Genomic DNA, 18904 nt, shown 5'->3' on the forward strand with positions numbered 1-18904 from the left:
AGCAAGTGCTGCTGGCACTAGCGCCACACAGAAAGTGGGAGAGTCCAGCTCCAGGCTTCGGTTGGTATGGAAATAGATGCCAGCAACTGGGTTTCTATTAACTGAGAGTGAATGAAACAAGATTGTCCTCTTTATAAACACACTGAGCTCTGTGAGAAACGTCTGTTGGGAGAGCAGGACCAAGGAGCATCCCCTCACCACTGTGTCCTGGCACCAGTGTCCTGGCACCCAGCTATGGCAGGAGCCGCGTGGCTGCCCTCCTTTCTCCCTGCCCACGTGCACGCTGGCTCGTTCCTGCCTGTGGCAGCAGTGAGATGCTTATTCCCACTATGGGGGCTGTGGGGCAGCCAGAATGCCTGGCCATCAAGGACCTGCCCTCAGTCAAGAACCTGCCCTTGGCTCCTGCCGCTCGACCGCCTCCAGGTGCGGTGGGCACCTTGCTCAGCATGAGCCCCGCCAGGGACATGGCATCCTCCTCTACCCCTTGGGGGATTTTAACAAAGCCGGGGCAGTCCTGCCCCCCCTTCACCTGCACCAACCTATCTTTTAAGCCTCCTGAGAGGTCAGGCTGCAGCATCTTCGGTGTCTGATCTTACAGCTGCAGAAATGCTGCTCCTGACTCCCGTGCCTCTCCCTAGCAGCTCCCGCTCAGAGGTGAGTTGCAGCCAGTATCCCACCCGGGGGAAGGACAAGCTCTGCCCATCTTCTGCCCGCTGCTGCCTCCTCGTTACACACCCATCCATCACACGGTGTGTGCAGTCCTGGTGCAAAGAGGTCATGAAGCTGGGACAGCAGAGGAGGATCAGCTGCTCTCCTGAGCAAGGAGCCCACCTGGCAGAGACTGCCTTGAACCACTGCTGCCTGCTCTCGCAGGGTGGTCATGAGCATCCTGCCCTCTGGCCTCGGACCTAAAGGTCTGGAAACGCACCAGGCTCCTGATGCGTCTAACACCTCTGCCTCTGGCTAAAAGCCTGAGAAAGGCAGAAAGCAAAGGGTATTTTAAAAAATCCTAAGACTCTTTCAGAGCAAGCCCTGAGTCTGAACATGGGGGTTCAACAGACCCGAAAATCCCAGGTGTGAACTCCCCAGCCTCGGGGAAGCCAAGCTATGCTGTCAGCCCCAGGATGGCTGAGACCACCATGGCCATCGGACCAGCCCAGCTCTGCCCTGGACACATGCCGTGCCTCACCAAAGAGGTGCATTGGGAAGACATCGCTTTGGTTGCCCACCTTCCCCGCCGTCAGCATAAACCCCTGAGAGCGCCGGGGAGGGAGGGCAGGAGCTTGCTGGGGCAGAGTCGTGCCAAATAAAGCACCTTATCGGTGTAAGCGTGCGGACGAGCTCCAGCGGCGTGGGCTGCCGCGGGCCTCGGCTCCCAGCTGTCACACTCAGGCAATGCTGATAAAGCCCTGCTCTACCTGCCCTTATTTAGTCAGGAGGCTCTGCTGACTCCAGCGATTTCAGGACGTCATTTGCACCACACACCCGCGTTCCCCGAGGAGACGCTCACTGCCGCCTGGCCACACAGGCTGGAAACGCTGAGCGCAGGGAGACAGCAGCAGCGCTGCCGGGAATGCGGCCGGGCAGGGGAGGTTCGGAAAGCGATATGGGAGCCGTCAAGCACTCTTGTTATTTGAAGGGAGAGCTAAGACGTGCCCCAAAGACATGGGTACAGACAGAAAAACAACTTAAGCTTCAAAACCAGGCAACAGCTCACACCATGAACAACGTCTCTGCCACGGAAGCCGCACAGATGTGATTTCTGATGCCAAGCGCTCACTGCAGCTCTGTGACGCTTTAACAGCCCAGGCTCACTGTAATGAGTCAACCCTACATTAACAGAAATTAATGCCTAACATTTCAGAATGCAGTTTAGAAATTCTTACAGATATCTATAAAAGCAGCAGTATTGCAGGACCTCTATAGATATTACATTAAAACCAAAAAGAAATGCAAAATTTATTCATTTTTAGTTGTACTCTCCAGGCATAAAACACCCCAGCTGCACGGGGGCTTCAGGGCCAGTATCTGAAGACAAACAGGTGAAGCACAGAAGCCATTACTGCCCCTTGTGCCTTGCTTTCCTATTGATCCTGTGACATCTGGCAGATATAGCTGAGGTTTTGCTAACAGGACATAACGCCCATCAAATGATCTCAGAGTGTGGCCAGACCCATGCCTTGCAGGACGCACAGCCAAGTCCCTCCACTGATTTTGGTCCAAGCCACTGGGAATCACAACCCCGTGCAGAGGCAGACCACGGCAGACACTGTTGCAGTGGGATTTGCAGTATTTACACTCATTTTGTCCCCCAAAAGAGCCAGTGAGAAGGAAATCCCCTGTGTGAGCTGCCCGGCTACTGAGCGTACAGCATTCCAAAAAACAAAAAAAAAAATCAAAGGTTCCCCCTGCAGCTGGTCCTGCCCTTCCTCTTGTTTTTTATTTTATTTTAATCTGTTCTGAAGAGATGAAAGCTGACCACTTCCACGCTCCTTCTCCCTGCTTTCAGTGGGACCATCCTCCCCACGTGACAGGGGAGCACATACTGCACAGGCAGCACCCCTGGGTGCTGCGGCTCCCCAAGCACCCAAGGGTGCAGAGCACCCTGTTCGGCACCAACCCACATGCCCAGAAAACTCCGGGGCAGCTGTTACACACCTCCGGATGGCTTTTAACTGGCTCACTCATGGCTTGGTGGCGGCTGTCCCCTCCTCGTGGGGGCTGGCAGGGGACAGACCTGCTGGCCGTCCTCCAGCCAGCTTCTTTACTTACGCACCGGGAGATGACATCCCGGCTGCGATCCCAGGACCTCACTGACTTTCCCACCCACCCCGACATTTTTTTTGAAGGAACGCCCAGACAGGGCGGAGGGTGGGAAAGGGGAAGGCTGGAGGGACACGGCGGGTGCCTTCACCTGGCACTGCGGGAACAGCTGCGTTCCAGCTCCAATGGGAATCCCTTGGAATCACAGCAAGGAAGTCCCGGGGCACCAGCAGTACCGGGCACTGTTAACGGACATCATACGGCACCTGGTAACCCCCACGTCCACCTGTGGTTACCCCTGGGCAGGAGTAAAGCTGACTCCACTGGCTGCTGCAGAGGCTGCACTCCAGGGTGACTTTTCTCCCAAGTGACAGCAGTCTGGGGGAGGATTCCTCATACCTTAACGTCCATTAGCTCTATCCCATCAGCTGATCCCCAGTGCTGCCGACAGACATGCCCCGGGTTTCTGCCCGACGTCTGAGCAGCGCCAAGGGGCTTTGCCTGGGGTGAGGGGGCTGCTGGCTGAGCTGGGATGGGCTGTTCAGGACAGCATGACCCCCATGGCAAATGATTTTCACTAAAATAATGAAAAAAATTTTAAAAAATTGCTGTTCCCTCAGCTGGTGGCTAGGCAATGCCAGCTCTGTCCTCAGCCACTTGCACAATGGGGAAAGCAGCTGGATTGCCGACCCGGGAGGATTCGGGAGGGAGCCAAGGAGGCCAGGGCAGCACCACGCGGGCAGGACAGGCAGCGGGGCAGGCAATAGCTGGCACTGCCCACGGCGCCGGCTGGAACGCCCAGGCTGAACAGGCAGACGGGGCAGGAGCTGCAAAGCAGCCTGGTGCCTCAGATGCCCTCGGAGCAGAGTGCGGGATAAGGAAGGTTTGCTGTCTGCGGCTGACCATCGTCCCCGACCGTCACCGCTCTCCCGCCCACCTCCACAGGGCAGATCACAGGCAGGACACGCATCGGCACTGCTGGTAGCCGCCTGCCCGCGCACCCCCAGAGCTCGGGCACGTGCCTGGGATTCCTGCGGTGCAACTGGCCGAGGCAGCTTCCAGCGCTTCGGCTTGTTTTCCTCAGGATATCTATGCTTTAAAGAGCCTTTTATGGTGCAAAAGAGTAAAATCTGGTCTTCTCCTGACGTTTTACCCCCAGACAGTGGAAGGCTGGATATCACCATGGTTTAGCTCTGCAAGGGGCTCCCCCAGGTGCCAGAAGCAAATGAAACTCAAACAACCATGCAGAACAGCACAGGTACGCAGAGGTAGTCGGACGTCTGCACAGCCCGGCTGCTGTGTCCTGCTAATTAGTTCCTAGCAATAATCTTACATACAGATATGTCACATCTTCCCCCAAAAAAGGATTCATGTAGCCTCAAAGACATTTCTTTGGGTAAGGTACACACTGCCATCTGAGGAAAAATATTAATGCTCCATCTAGAAAACTCCACCTCGCAGTTACGAGCTAGGGCAATGCTAATGACAGTACAGCCCTTTTATAATCTATAATAACCGATTTTCACAACCTGTCTGCAATTACTCTCTGTCCTGGGTGTGGAAACTGAGGCAAGGTTCAAGGCCAAAGAGAAAGTTGGTGGCAGAGCTGGGGTTTAACCTAAGGACCCTCTCGAGGCAAAATTATCTATATTTACTCTCGACCCCAAAACTGAGCTGAAAGGAGGAGGAAGGAGAGCACGACTCAGATTTTCAAAAGGCAGCAGGTAGAGAGAGTGGCTCTGCCCGGAGCAACACATGCCAGGAATAAACACTGATGGAAACGGTGAGTTATAGTTTATGGGACGGAGGAGCCCGAATTCTCTTCTTGCAGTGGGTCCAGCTCAGCTGCAGGCAGCACCGCAGGAATGGGACCAGGGGCATCACACTGCTGGGGAAAGCGGTGTTTTCTTCCCCTGCCACAACCACCACACTATCGCAGGGTATGCTAGGGGAGGACTCCCTGGAGGAAACCGGCTTTAACGTCTTACTTCCTCCAGCTCCGAGGTTTCCTTAATAGGAAATTATTCCCCAGCCGTGCTGGGGAGGGACGCAGTCCCCCGTCAGGGTAGCAGGCGCATTCCAGCCCCTCATGGAAAACACTGCAGAGCCACTTTTGATCCAAAGTGTAAATAGTATATAATAAAAAGAGGCTTGCGTAAACTGGCCGAGCTGTCGGGAAGCAGCTTTTACAGCTCCAGCCTCCTTATTTACAGGCACCCAGCACTGCAGCCGCACACTTCTCCTGGGCACAGCGAAGCCAGTGTCAGGCTGAGCCTGCCCTGCCGGGAGGATCCGGTGGGCCCCATGCTGCCCCAGCCTGTTATTTTTATCCTAGCTGGCCCTGCACATCGTTTCACTGGCAATCCTGCTGGTTTTTCTCCGTTGGTCTCCGAGGCAACTGGGTTTTGCTAAAAAAACAATCACGTTCCCCGCAAAACTTTGGAGCAGAAACAGCCGCCAGGAGAGTAAAGCCAGGGTTTCTTGGAGGGGAGGGATGGGGTTTGGGAGCAGGCGCCCTCCCTGCCGCCATTATTTCCCATCTCTGCTTGGTAATGAAGGAACACTGATAATTAAACTAAAAAGGAGCAAGGCAGGACAGCCATGGAGTCCTACCCACTGCCCAGCAGCTAAGCAAAGCCTGCGAGGGGGCAAGGTTTTGATGGAGAGGCAAGATGAAACCTCGAGATCTTTCGTAACCACGTTTCCCTGAGGAAGAGGAAAGGAGCAAAGGCTCTGACCCTGCCTGAGCCCTGGTCTCTGCCAGGCCGGCTCCAAGACTGGCAAGAATGCTGCGGGAGCAGAGGCGCACTGCTGGCACAGCTCAGATGCAGGCAGGGACGCGAGCAGGAGAAGGTGGTTTTCCCCTGCCCTTCCCAGGCAGACCCTGGAGTCCCTCTTTTATCTCCTCCCTCCTCCATCGCAGGAGGGATGACAGAGCAATTAGCACTTTCCTTTCCTGCTAATTTCTAACGCAGCTAATTCTGAGCGGAGCCCACCTATCGGGTCCCAACATACCAGGCGGTGTAGGGGCAACGCAGTGCCCGCATGTCTTCTGGCACAAGGGACAACCGTGTGACGAGAGACTGCCACGTGCTCACAGCAGCCCCTTGCACGATCCTCCCTCGCACGTCCCTGCACACGCATCCCCAGGCACGCTGCCGCTCGCTCGCTGCTGGCTGCTGCAGCCCACTTCCCACCCCCAGGGTCTGGCCAGGACAAACTGGGGGGAAAAAAGGAGACAAACCCAGCTGAGCCCTCCCTGGTTCCTCCTTTCCCAGCACCCTAAAGCATCCCAGGCTGCGGGACATGGCTGTGTGCCATGGGATCAGGCTCAGCCATCCACCGTGGGCTCAGTCATCTGCCCTGGCTCTGGCCACCACCTCTCTCATGGCAGAAACACTCAAAACCTGGCTGAGGGCAACTGGGTCCTGGGGGGAGACGGGACTCCCCGAGGCAGCCCCCTCCTTGGTTTGGTATCCGCCATAGGTCCTCCCTCCTGGTTCACAGCATCCCAGCAGAGCAGAGCTCTTCCCAGAGAGCCCATTACACTGAGCTGCTAAAATTAAGCAACAACCCTAATGCATCCCATAAACTCCCTGCAGAGCCACACTGGGGTCTCCAGGGCCGAGCCACGCTCTGCTGCGGACCCAATTCATCTGGGACACGTCCTGCTGGCTGCTCAGGAGCCTGTTGGATTTACCATAGCCAAACCCTACTATTTCTCATCCTGCCCCATCAATGACACCCAGCAGCTCCAGTGGCCTGGCATGGCACCAGGGTGCTCCCCATCCCACCAACTCCTGCTCCCCATCCCGCTGAGTGCCAGGGCCAGTGCCAGGCCCTGTCCAGCAGCTCCCTCCTGGACCAGGGCTGCAGGGGGACAGGAGAGGAGGCATGAGGAAGACAGGTCCCAAACACCCCTGGGCTGCCACAAGGGCCCTCAGCCCCAATTCGCCAGCATCTACTACAAAGAATTAAATAGAAATTGCAGGGAGACATGTTTGACCCCACCGCTGGTGCGCGGTGAGGAGGCACGCAGCACGGCTCCAGAGGGACACGTGGGATGGGGACCACCACCACCATGGGGACCTGCATGTTGGAGCCCTGAGCACCTACCTGGATGCTGCGATCTCTGACTTCTGCCGGGCGATGGCCGCAGCCCTCTGAGCGCCCTCCACGCTCCTGTCCACCTTCTGCCGGATCTTGGCGCTCTTGAGGGGTATCACACGCTTCTTCATGCCCTTGACGAGGACATTGTGGCGGTACTTGCCCTCCTCCTTCTTGCCATCGGGCAGCGTGGTGCAGCCGTAGCCGTGCCGCAGGTTGTCCAGCCACTCGCCCTCATACTTCAGCCCGCTGGAGCGCTCGCTGACGCCAAAGCCGGCGCGCTTGTCGTTCTTCCACTCGCCCATGTAGGTCTCTGTGGTGGTGGCATCGATGTCGGACTCAAAGGGGGGGTACTCCTCACCCTCAGCGCCCTCGCCCAGGCTGACAGTGGAGGTGGCGTCGCTGGCGGCCGAGCTGATTCCACTCTCACTCTTGAGGAAGCTGACGCGGCTTTTCTGGCTGGCCAGGGATGACTTGGACTCAGACTTCTTCAGCTTCCCCAGCAAGGAGCCCCTGCGGAAGAGCCCCCCCTTTTTGGGCTTGCCGGCCTCCGCCTCCGCGTAGAGGCTGAGGGCGAAGCCCCCACGGGTGATGGTGGGCGAGAGGGGCAGGTTCTCGGGGTTGGCAGCGGGGGAGTCCTGCTGGGGCAGGGTGCCATTGCTGTGCTCGCTCCGCAGGGAGGAGAGGGAGGTGCGCAGCGGGGAGCGGACCACGGAGGCCATGCCGTAGGGCACGCTCTGCCGTACCCCGTAGCCGTGCCGCATGCCGTTGGTGAACTGGCCCTGGTACGTGCCTGTGGGAGAGAAGAGGGATGGGGTGAAAAGGCAGCTCGCTCCTGGGTGAGCCAGCAAAGGAAGGTGGGCTGCGGGGTAGTGCTGCCCTAGAGCAGACGTACCCACCTTCCCTCAAAGAGAGGAGCCCCGACTCCGCTAGTGCTCACCCGTGTGCAAAAGCAGCCGTCCCCAGGGAGTGGAGGGCAGAGGACACAAGGCCAAGAGCCACTGCTGGCAGGTGACAGCTCACTGGAAATGGGCTGGGGCACCAGGGGACTCTGGTGCAAACCCAAAGCCACTTAACGGATGGGGTCCGGAGCATCTGGAGCAGGGAGCGGGAGGCAGCCCCACGGGGCTGGAGTTTGGGCTGTGCCAAGAAGGTGGCAGCAGCCCCAGCGGACACACGAGCTGGTGTGGCACAGCTCTCCTTGGCTCGGTGACAGTCCCTTTCCGCCTGTTCTGCAGTTTGTCACTCACAGGCTGCCAGGACCGGCTCTAGACCCGAGTCAGGCACCTGGCCATAGCACAGGCTGCCCCTGTACCTGCAGCTGCATCTGCTTGGCCCTGACATACAGCTTCTCCGTGGTCCCAAGACCAAGGCTTGTGCCACACTGCACAAAGCAAGAGATGGGCGAAAAAGGGAGGAGAAGAGCGGAGCAGCTCTGTGCGGGGTTCCTCCAGCTCTGCCCCAAAAAACACCACCCTACCACGCTCTTCCAGACCCAGCTCAAGACAGCATATGGCATCATATGATGGGGGGACACAGAGAGGATCACGCTCACCATGGCCAGGGCTGCACCCTGGGTATGAGACCCTGCTAAGAGCCAGAAGGACCTTGGCAGTGACACCTTGAAGGACTGGGAAAAGCACATCGCTCCTCTCCAGGCCCCTTCTGGGTCTGCACCTTTGCAGGCTCCAGAAGAGTGAACTGGAGACCACCGCTCTGATTTTTCTCACCAGGATGTCAAGAGACTTAAAGTAGTAGCATCAAAGCCCCCCGCAAGAAGGGCTCCTAGGAAGGGCAGGAGGGCTGGTGGGGCAGCCTTCGCCTACAGTACCCACACTCAGACGCCAGCACAGCGGGCTGCGAGGGTCAGCACATCCCCACTGAGTCCTGTGGGATGGGAGCCCAGCTCTCCTCGCTCTGTAGACACAATTGCCTCAGAAACCAACAAACCACCCAAAACAAAAGCAGCATGCAGCTCTGCTCCCGGTGTTACAGGACCTAGAACAGGCCACCTCATCCCAAACCAGCAGCCTGCGGGGCAGAAGCCACTGGCAGCCCTCCTTCCCAGCGTGCAGGGGTGCAGGCAGAGGGTGCTGGGGGAGCACAAACGGCCTTGGAAAGGCCACCCCACTCCTTTACTCTCCCAGGTGGTGCTTCATGCAAGCGAAGGGCCAGCCATGCTGGGGGCATTTTCACAGGCATCTGTCCTAAACCTGGTTTTCATTAAGCAATGACCTACCAGGAGGCACCAAATTTTGGGAAAGAAAGCACTCCTAGGTTCCCGGGGAGGCTCAGCAGGGCCAAGCTGAGACAGAAGGGGGTGACCTATCTTCAAGGCACTCATCTCCCCCCTCAGACACCGTTACTGAGACCAGGGATGACCCTGCTCCCCAGGGAGTAAATCCAGTTCCTTCTTTGGAGATTGCGGGAGTGCATATTTTACAGTCTCTCAGGCCACTTCTGCAGCATAATCTCTCCTCCCAAGCTTCATGTTTCGTTGAAATCCTCTTTGGACCCGCCTGTAGGGTGTTAACTTACAGCGCCGGGGGCCAGGAAAGACAAGAAGTGCCCAAGCCAGCAGCAGCTGCTGCCCCAGGGTGAGCTGCCCCCCGCCAGCCCCTGCCCACCCCATGGTACACAGAATTTCGGGCTCTCTGCAACAGTTGGCCTCCCCTACCAAAAAAAGTAAGGGTTCAGGTAGTGCAGAGCATCTGCGGGCTGTGGCAGGCACGGGGAGCAGTCTGCCAGAGCAAGGGGCCATTGCCCAGTTTCTTGGCAGAGCTTGAAGCTCCGTTAGGAAAAATAAGGGGGGCATTGTGGGTTAGGGGTTTGGGCATGAGCTGGGAGCCAAGGACCATCGTTCAAGATGTCCAGGCATCTGGGTGAGCTTCTCACCCTGCCGTGCTCCCAAATCCCTCTCCGTAAAATGGTGATGAGTCTTCCTAGCACAAAATGAAGTCACAGAGACCCCCGTAGTGCCCTGATGTCCATCCCCACCGAGAGCCGGTGAAGTCGGTGCTCCATCCCTGCCCGCCCAGCCAGCAAGCAGGGCTGACGCACGATCGGGGTGACATTGGAGACCTCCTTCTAGGACGGGGCAACCTCGCACATAGCAGTCTGCAGCTGATAGTGCCGCCGCATTAACCCCCTGGAAGAGGAACTCTGGAAAAGGGTCGCAGGTTTAGGGGGGCTGAGCTACTCTTCGGAGACCAGGCTGGAGCAGCCGCTGCTCTCCAGCAAGTCCCCAGCCCCCTCCATCCCTGAGCGGCACCGGGGCCACCTGGATGGGAAAAGCCACGTGGCATAGCGGGTCTTCAGGGAGCAGAGATTGGGGTGCGGCTTCTTGGGGGCACGCATGCCTGCCCTCAACACGAGGTTTCACACCAGCTCTTCAGGCTGGCCTTGGCTGCCTGATTTCAGCCCGTACGGGACAAGCAACATTATCCCTCCGGCACGTGGTGTGACCAAACCTGCCAAACGCATCTGGCTTAACGAAGGGCACTGACACACCACGCTGCCCGTGGCTGCCCAACCGACGTGGGGCTCAGTGAGCACTGCAGCGTCCCTGTCATGCTGCAATTCAGTGCCTGGCTGAGGCTTCGTGCCAGGGCAGAGCCATAAACCACCCCTGGAGCAAAGCCAGAGGCTGCTGAGAGTGGCGGGAGGCGCCGGCAGCCGTGCGTCAGGGCACGCAAGGTTTGAGCAGAGCCAAGCCCTGGCTCACCAATATGTACCAGTGCAGCCAGTGCAAGAGAGAACGGGGCTGTGCAAACCCCCTCTGCACCGTGGGCAGTCGCTGAGCAGGGCTGCATGTCCCTGAGCCACGGCTACCTGTGGAATATCAAAGCAGCCTGGCCAAAGGGGGACAGGCAGGTTGCAAAGCTGCCAGCCAGGCAGCCGTGTGCTCACGCAGGTCTGAGGTTCTGGAAAAAATAATAAAAAAACCCCAGTGGATGTGAAAAACACCTCTATTTAGGACGAAAATGGGACAGAGTCCCACTTCCCTGCCTCCCCAGCCTGATTCACCAGGGTGGTGGGACAGAGCCACCTAACCCCATCGGGGTGCTCTTACTGGGGTATAGGACCCTCATAATCCTTTATTGCCTGCATTTTTTCTTGTTGGAACGATGAAAAGTGCTGGTTCCTCTGCAACCCCCAGATACATGGTTCATCACCTCTGCTCATCCCCGAGCAAAGTAGGGAGGTGGCCCTGTCTGGGTATCTTCAAAGGATGGGAAGAATTAAATTGTGGGATTGATGGAAACAGTATCCCTACAGCCTTCACCTCTAACAACACCAAATCCCCACAGATGGGGTGGTAGCACCCTCTGTTTAGCCCTGCCAGCAGCTGGCAGCAGGATGAGACAATGCCCGACTGCATCAAAGGCAAAAGCTTCAGCTCCTGGTGCACACCCAGCCCAGCAGTGAGAGCCTGCTGTCAGCAGCGTCACATCTCCCCTTCCCAGCCTGCCTCTAAGCTCTAGTATAATTAGTGATGAATGTAAATAACACAACCAACCAGGTAAATAATGCAAACAACTCAATCGTATCACTGCCCTACGATCCTCTGCTGTTACCCAGATACTGTGATGACAGGCGTGTTAGAACTCAGTGTAAAAGGCCAGGGACATTAAATCAATGCACAGCACCACGTGCGAGACAGGCCAGCAAAAACCTAGTGCTTCTTTTTGGTACTAACAGTATTATCTGATGGTTTCTGTTGGAAAAGAAAGGTGGGGGTGGGGGGGGGAGGGGAAGAGACGAGAAAAAAAATTCACAGCATTAATTCATGGGTCAAATTCAGCCATGTGGGAGCTTTGCTACAGAGGCAGCAGGCACAAGCCAGCACCATCTCGGCTTGCCCGGAGCCTGTTCCTGCTTCCCCAGCCACAGTCCTGTGGATGCTGCTCCTTCTGCCCCAGCCCAGGCCCCTTCCCACCACGCATTCCCTGCCCCGAGCACCCGAAGAGCCGGCACTGCTCCACATCACCCCGTTTCACCTCTCCCGCTAAAGCACGCTTCTGCATTTCTTTTCCCCTGCCTTGTGGTCTCAAGATCACTGAATGGTCTAATGGTTTCCACACGCAGTTAATTGACACCACTGGTTTCCCTTAGCGCCCTAGAGACCAAATTGCAGCATCAAAAATAAGTTGGTTTCAGGCTGCTTCGATTGCAGGTGAGTTGTTCGCCCCCCCCCCCCCGATATATACATATATACACACACACACACACACTGTTATTTGTATAGCAAAGCCTAGTTTTGGGCCTGGATCCTGCGTATGCAGCACGATTCTGCATTAGCAGCGAGATTTTTTTTCTGCAATGACATTTGACTGGGTCAATCACTCGGAGTCAAAAGCACAGAAGTATCCAAAAAATGAGGCCTTCCTTACAGCGGAGACAAAACTTACAGGTGGAAGCCAAGTAACTACGTGTTTACTCACAGCTTAGGTGAGTGATTGATGAGTTCCTTCATGCTGTGCCTTCCACAACCCCAATCACTGTCCACTTCAGCGAGCGCATCCTGCCCCTATAAAGGGCTCTGAGCTCTTTCCCGGTGACAGCAGCAGACACGCACGTATATTCAGCTTGGATACCCAAGGAAATACATCACAGTGTTACTGTCTCTGCCTGGCCACACCAGGAGCTCTGAGCCCCGTGGCTGATTTCAATCAACATTAGAGAAGGCGAGCTTTTCAAGCCATCAGTCTCCCATAGTTTTCACAAAAATGGGCACTTGGTAGCGGAGAGAAAAAGCAAACAACCCACGAAGTACCTGGGCTAAACCATACCACGAGTCCACTTCTTATTAGACACCAAAAATCTATACATGATTTCCAAAAGCTTCACTGCAGATTTGGGCTTTATTTAGCCACCAACCTCAGCCAGCCACAAGATAAAATATACCTATAGAGCTGTCTGTGATTTGTAAGTGTATTTTAAAGTATAAAGTTTTTATGTGTGTGTATATATATATTAAAAATATAGATATTAAAAAAAAGGTAATTTAAAGTCTATTTTAAAACATTAGAATCTGTTACGCCCCCCGAAATCTGCAGGCAGCCCAGCCATAACCTAAAGCTTCTAACGACCTGACAAGAGCCGCACGTTCCCGCAGCCCTCTTCCTCGTGTGGCTGGCTTCCAGGGGGCATGAGAATCACGTCCCCTGCTCGAGGGATGGCAGATTTCCAAAGCCTTTCCAGATGTTTATCTTGGCAACCTCAAATTCAAATATTAACAGGTCCAATTAGCAGCCTGGCCACATCTGGATCTTGCAGATGGTTACTGGGTACAGGTGAGGAGACCAAACAGGAGCAGGTCCTGCAAGTCATTCCATCATAAGATCATTCCACCCCTGTCCTACACACGCGATGCTGGCTGGCAGTCCCCACCTTGGCTTCGGATGCAGCTTTCTACGCGTTCCCGTACCATCAGGGAAGCTCATGTGTTGAATGAACGGCTCGGACCAGGCAAGACGTGATGGCCCAACGCAAGGAGCAGCTGCTGGGCACCGTGGCGCAGCCCTCATGAGCTGGGTCTGGCCAGGCCCCAAGGGGCTCTGCTCAGCGCTGCCCAGGGTGGCTTTGGCAGGGCACATCTTCACGGATCAGGGCTAAACTGCCAACCTCGGGTGGCACCAGGCATCACGCAGACGGTGCATTCCTGGTACGGGACAACACCCCGGGGAGCGCTACGCTGACGGAAGCGATATCTTATATATCCTTACAGGAGAAAATCTTCACTCATCTTTCCCCCTCTTCTGTCCCAAGTTTTCAGTCCAAAATCTAATCAAATTCAAACTCCTACATCAAGTTTTGCCTCTCGAAATTCTCTACAACATTAACTCGAAATCCAGTAGCCCTGCACCCTCAGAAGAAGATGCATTTTAGGAAGCAGCGAGGAAGCGGCGTGCGAATTGATAGGAGACCTTGCGATCTCCGTAATGAAAGTCCTAACGGCAGCCGTTGCCAACAGTTATCTGATCACTCATCAGAGCACACCTTACACGTAACCTACACGTCTTATGGCCACACGTGAAGTTTCTGCAACGCACGAGTGCACACGTATGCGTTAGCCTGAACTCTCGCTGCCGCCATGCAACCTGCACAGCTCAGCGTTTAACTGTTCCACAGCCATGGGGGCAGAGGGGGGAGAAGCTTTAAGGAGCTGAAGGGATGAATCAGTTCGTGTCTGTACCTACAACCTCAAAGGGCACAAACAAAATCAGCCAACTTCAAGACCATATTCCCAGGTTTAAAGTTAGCCATGTACCTAGGCAACTCATCGAGAAATATGTATGTAAAAGCATAACCCTGACAGCCAGTCTTGAATTAGTCTATTTTTCTAATGTCTATAAATCCGGTGCTTTTCATTCTGAAGATTTATACCATTACCATTATTTTTCTTGACAAACTAACTCCGTTGCATGTCCTAGATAAATATAGATGCAATTCTGATCCATATTTTGAAGGGTATTTCTCTCAAATCACCCTCTCTATTTAGCTATCCTAAATATGGCAGCCTGGAACATTACAGTACTGAAAAGCTACAGAACTACTTGCACAGAGATTCTTGCAATGTTTCTAACCCCAAAATTGCCACTAATGCAAGAACACAATTAGACTGAGCATTTACAGAGCACAACAAATATCAGACTAGGCGGTGCATTTGTGTACTAGTGGGGATTGAGAGCTTCCCACTAATCGAAGGGATTTATTTTAGGGAAAGGCATGTGACTACATATTCTAAACAGCTTAGATGAACTCAACCAAAACGGTTCAGCAAAGCAGATGTCCAGGCAGCCCGTCAGAGGCACGCAAGCAGTGGTTAATGCATAGGCAAAGCGTGCTACGATGCCGTGGGCGGCTTATATCCAATGTGAAAAACATTCACAACTCGCTGCCCAGTGAGCGAGTGAACGTCTCGCTGCGGTCGCGCACCAGCGAGGAATTTCTAGCTTGGTTCGGCAATGAACTGCAATAACCAGTCCCTGGGGAACCGGGAGTCACAGACTACACAAACCCAAGTTGTTCGGTGTTAACTATTGATACAGACGCTCGAGAGCAGCTCCTGAGGGAGGGATGGCGGGGGCAATGCTCCTGCTGCTCCTCCCTCGTGTCCACAGATGCTGCGCCCGACTGAAAATCAGAGCGCGCACACACGTTTCCGAGGCGGTTGCACCCCAAGCACTGCTTCTTGACTGAAGCACCCCAATGGCTCATTGTAGACCACTGTGCCTGTCTGGATCTCACTAGTGGGGACAGGATCGGGTCACCCCTTCAGCGGGGACAACACGCAGCTTCTGCCATCGTGGGCTGGGTATCACACTGTTCATCACCCTCCCAGCCCCTCCGGAGTCACCCTTACCTCCGTCAGCATATGTCTCGGTGCCATAGCCATCCTGCAGGCCATTATTCCAGGTACCTTCGTACTTGGCTCCACTGCTCGTGCTCTGCCTCGTGCCGTACCGTCCCTTAAAGCCATGGGTCCACTCGCCTCTGTAAACCCACCGTCCTTTGGTCTCGATTCCTAGGCCGTGCCTCTTGCCTTGGGACCAGTAGCCTTCGTAGGTGTTGCCACTGGGCCACGTGTATATGCCCACCACTTCGAAGCCGTAGTTCCAGGAGCCCGAGTACTCGCCCTGGCCCTTGGGGCCGGTGCAGATGCCGTGCCCGTGGGCTTTGCCCCCTTCCCAGCCCCCGCAATAGGCACCTCCATCATCGAAATCAAACCTGCCGCCGCTCATGGTACCCTCCGGTGCCCCCTCAGCCGGGCAGCTCTCCCAGGGGCAGAGCTCCGGGGCGGCTGCCGCATCCCCGAAGGAGCCGGGCTCGGCGCCGGGAGCGACCCCCCCCTGCCTCGCCTCGCCTCGCCCGGCCGAGGGGCCGGGGAACGGGAGGAAGGAGAAATTGGAGGGAGGGGAGAGGGGCGGGCCGGGCCCGACCCCCCCCCCCGGGAGGAGCAGCCGAGCCGCGCCGCTACCTGCCCCGCCGCCGCGCCTCCGCCGCGGGCATGGGGCCGCGCCCGGGGAGCCGAGCCCCGCGGGGAGCCGAGCCCCGCGGCGGAGGAAGGGGGTCCCGAGCCGGCCGCGCTGCCCCGGCCCGGCGCCCCGCTCGGCTCTCCTCCCCCGCCGGGAGAAAGGTCAGCGCTGCCCTAACAAGGCCATCGGATCCCAGGAGCTGCTCCCAAAAATAACCCCCCGGAGCCCGGCCTCCGCCTCGGGGCCCTTTTATGAAGGAGGGAAGAGACACATCCCACCCCCCCACCCCCGCCCCGGGCAGGGATCCAGGCGGAGAAGAGGCTGGGAAAGTAAATGTCTGCTTAAAATAGAGCCTGGGAAGGGGGCGCGTCGCTCCCTCCACGCCGCCCGCCCGGGCGCACCGGCAGCCGCGCCGGGAGAGGAGGGAGCGGGCGGGGGAGCCGCGCCCGCTCCGCCGGGCCCCCCGGGAGGGATGCCCAGGGCAGCGGCAGGGGATGCCTCTGGAGGCGGGTGCGCTCGCACCGGTGTTTAACAAGGAGTAAAAGCACAGCCACCACCCAGATTACAGCGTGCTTCTTACCCACCCCGTCTGCTACTTGCAAAGTGAATCTCCAGCTCTGCTTTAGGGCAGTGAAAAGGATCCACAAAGAGTCATTCCTCCCTCTCCCAAACAACAACAAACTTAACAAAATCTCCTTCTGTTTAACAGCTGGCAGCATAATTTAGTCTCACTATGTTTGGAAAAGAAAGGCGAGACCCTCCTTGGGACAGCTGCACACACACCCTGAGAGTAGTGACAGTCCACCTTGCCTGTAACAATCCATGTCATCAAATACAGATGGTAGAGAGAGGATGAGGAATGAAACACCAGGTAACAGGCTAATCCAAGCCCCCCCTTCTCTCTGTCACACCTGTCCCATCTCCTAAAGACACTGTCACAGCAAGACCGTGAACAGATGACCTTCCCCTCACTGACCACGAGATGCTGAGAAGCTGCAAGAGCCGTGGGGCAAGACCATGCCATCAGCAGGCTGCACTCTGCTCTGCCCTTCGAGATGAGCTCCCAAGACCCACGCCGAGCTCTGGGGCAAAGCTGCCACAGACAACAGCGAGTTTCAGACTCGCATAACACATTTTTACAACTTGGACAACCTCCCCATTGGTATTTCTAGGAAGAAGAGGCATAGGAAAAAAAAAAACCCAACATACAATATATAACTGCAAGAAAGGCTAAGTATGTATATATAGCGAATAAACTACAAAACACCTGCAGGCACAGGTGAGAAGGACCAACTGCCCATGATAAAGCTAATTACAAAGGCCTCACTTTTATTTAGCCACAGGAAGGAACGGGCACTTCGGTGAGGGACTCTGACACGACTCAGAAGTGCCACTTGGCAGAACCAGCCCTCTAAAGCTTTTTTAAAAAATATCCAGATCTTGAAATTGGCTCAAGTGGGATTTTTTTTTCCCTTTAAATCTAAGCTTTTAGACTACTCAGTCATGCTTACAAGGTTCCTGCTGCACGATTAAGGGCTGGAAATTAATATTTTCTCAAAGCAAAACCAGAGGTTTCTGGTTGTGGTTTCTGGGTAGACCAAAGCATCTTAAAACGCCTTGTAGTAACAGAAGGGAAAGCGTTAAGGCAGCAGTGGCAGCTGCCCATGGTCTTCTATTTCATGGCGTTCCAGGACTTGCCAGACCAAAGATGTTGTAACTGCCTTAAGAGGATGCCAAGTTCAGGACCACGTAATTATTTACTTAGCAACTCTTCCTAATTACACAGCACAGTTGTGAACTGATAGTACACTTTGTTTAAATGTTAATAACTTATGCAGACGCTGGCATTTAAAAAGCCTTCGTTGACCGCTGTCTAACATATCCACACAATCCATCTTCAGAAAGCACTAACACTGCCTGTGCACTAAGGCACCACCCAGAGCCGGTCCAATTTCTTCATTTTGGCAGAAAAAACCCAGAAAGCCACATTCAGGCTGAGGAGGCGCGGAGGAGCCCGCTGCACCCAGCCAGCCCGCAGCCGGCCTGGGGGTGACCTCTAGTGGCCCAGCACTGCTTGCCTCCCTTCCCAGTCTGCACCAGTTCACGTCTTTCTACTCTATTTTTTTTACATTACCTCCTGGATTTCAATCCGCTTTCTATAACGCGGTACTGAGCACCTGACGTTGCAATCCTAAACCCCGCAGGTACAGGTCTGTGGTGACTAATGAAAGAAATGGTAAAAAGCAGCACGGTCTTGAAAGGCATTTTCAGCCCCACAACGGTGCTGTGGCTGCTGCCTGCAAGCATTTGGGAACAGTAAAGAATACTTACTTGAGAAGTAAGGTCGTTCTGCGCTTTGCAGCCCGGTATTGCAGACAATAGTTACCAAACAATTGCCTTGAATTCAGAACACGGGTGGCAGAAATACAGCTATTTAAGAGCGAGGAAATGGAAGGGAGATGTGGGACCCGAGTACACTCTGCAAGGGGTAGATGACACTTCAGAACTGGCAAAACAGGTAAATTTGCATGGCTGCTTAGTTCTAAGATACTAGGTACTGCCACAGAAATGACAAAGGAAACCCCAAGAGTTAAGACCAAAGGATTTCGCAGGGAAATGTTTGTCTCCATTTCTTCTCCAGACCTCACAGGTCAGAAAAGTTCGGGTACTGCAAACAGTAAAGACAAACTTAACACAACTCATCTCTCCCTCAACTAATCATATTATTTGATGGGATGCTCCTTTGCTATACACATATTTATAAAAGACAGAGCGTGCTGATGCACACAAAGTACGGCAAGCTGGTTGTTTCTGAAGAAGGAAGTTTCAGGAAGAATGCAAAGCTGGACAAGGCATCTAAAGTGACAGTGGTTTAGTAAAAAGACTAGAGGGGAGGAGAAAGAAAACACAGTGCTCAAGATTTCCCTACTGTGCAGCTGACAACCGTTCACTCAAGTCTGTGGGTCTTAATACTCGAAGGGTTATACTTGGTGTTGTAGGGCAGGCTGAACAAAGCTAAAAAAACCCAATTCATGCACTCTGGGGGGTTTTTA

At 55.1% G+C, this 18904-nt stretch overlaps 1 protein-coding gene across 2 annotated transcripts in view; it reads right to left on the reverse strand.

Moving 5' to 3' along the window:
• JPH2 (junctophilin 2) overlaps window positions 1-15971 on the reverse strand; it is a 34255-nt gene extending 18284 nt beyond the window's left edge. For both annotated transcript variants that reach the window (XR_012996461.1, XM_076351654.1), the window contains exons 1-2: window positions 15239-15971; window positions 6880-7663 (exon numbers count right to left, since the gene is read on the reverse strand). Coding sequence is in view for 1 of the 2 variants with exons in the window: in XM_076351654.1 (XP_076207769.1) it covers window positions 6880-7663; window positions 15239-15617 (1163 nt within the window). In the remaining variant the exon portion in view is untranslated. The remainder of the gene's footprint in view (window positions 1-6879; window positions 7664-15238) is intronic.
• Between the last annotated feature and the right edge of the window lie 2933 nt (window positions 15972-18904).

This window comes from Aptenodytes patagonicus, chromosome 14 (assembly GCF_965638725.1).
Source record: "Aptenodytes patagonicus chromosome 14, bAptPat1.pri.cur, whole genome shotgun sequence".
Classification (NCBI taxonomy): domain Eukaryota; kingdom Metazoa; phylum Chordata; class Aves; order Sphenisciformes; family Spheniscidae; genus Aptenodytes; species Aptenodytes patagonicus.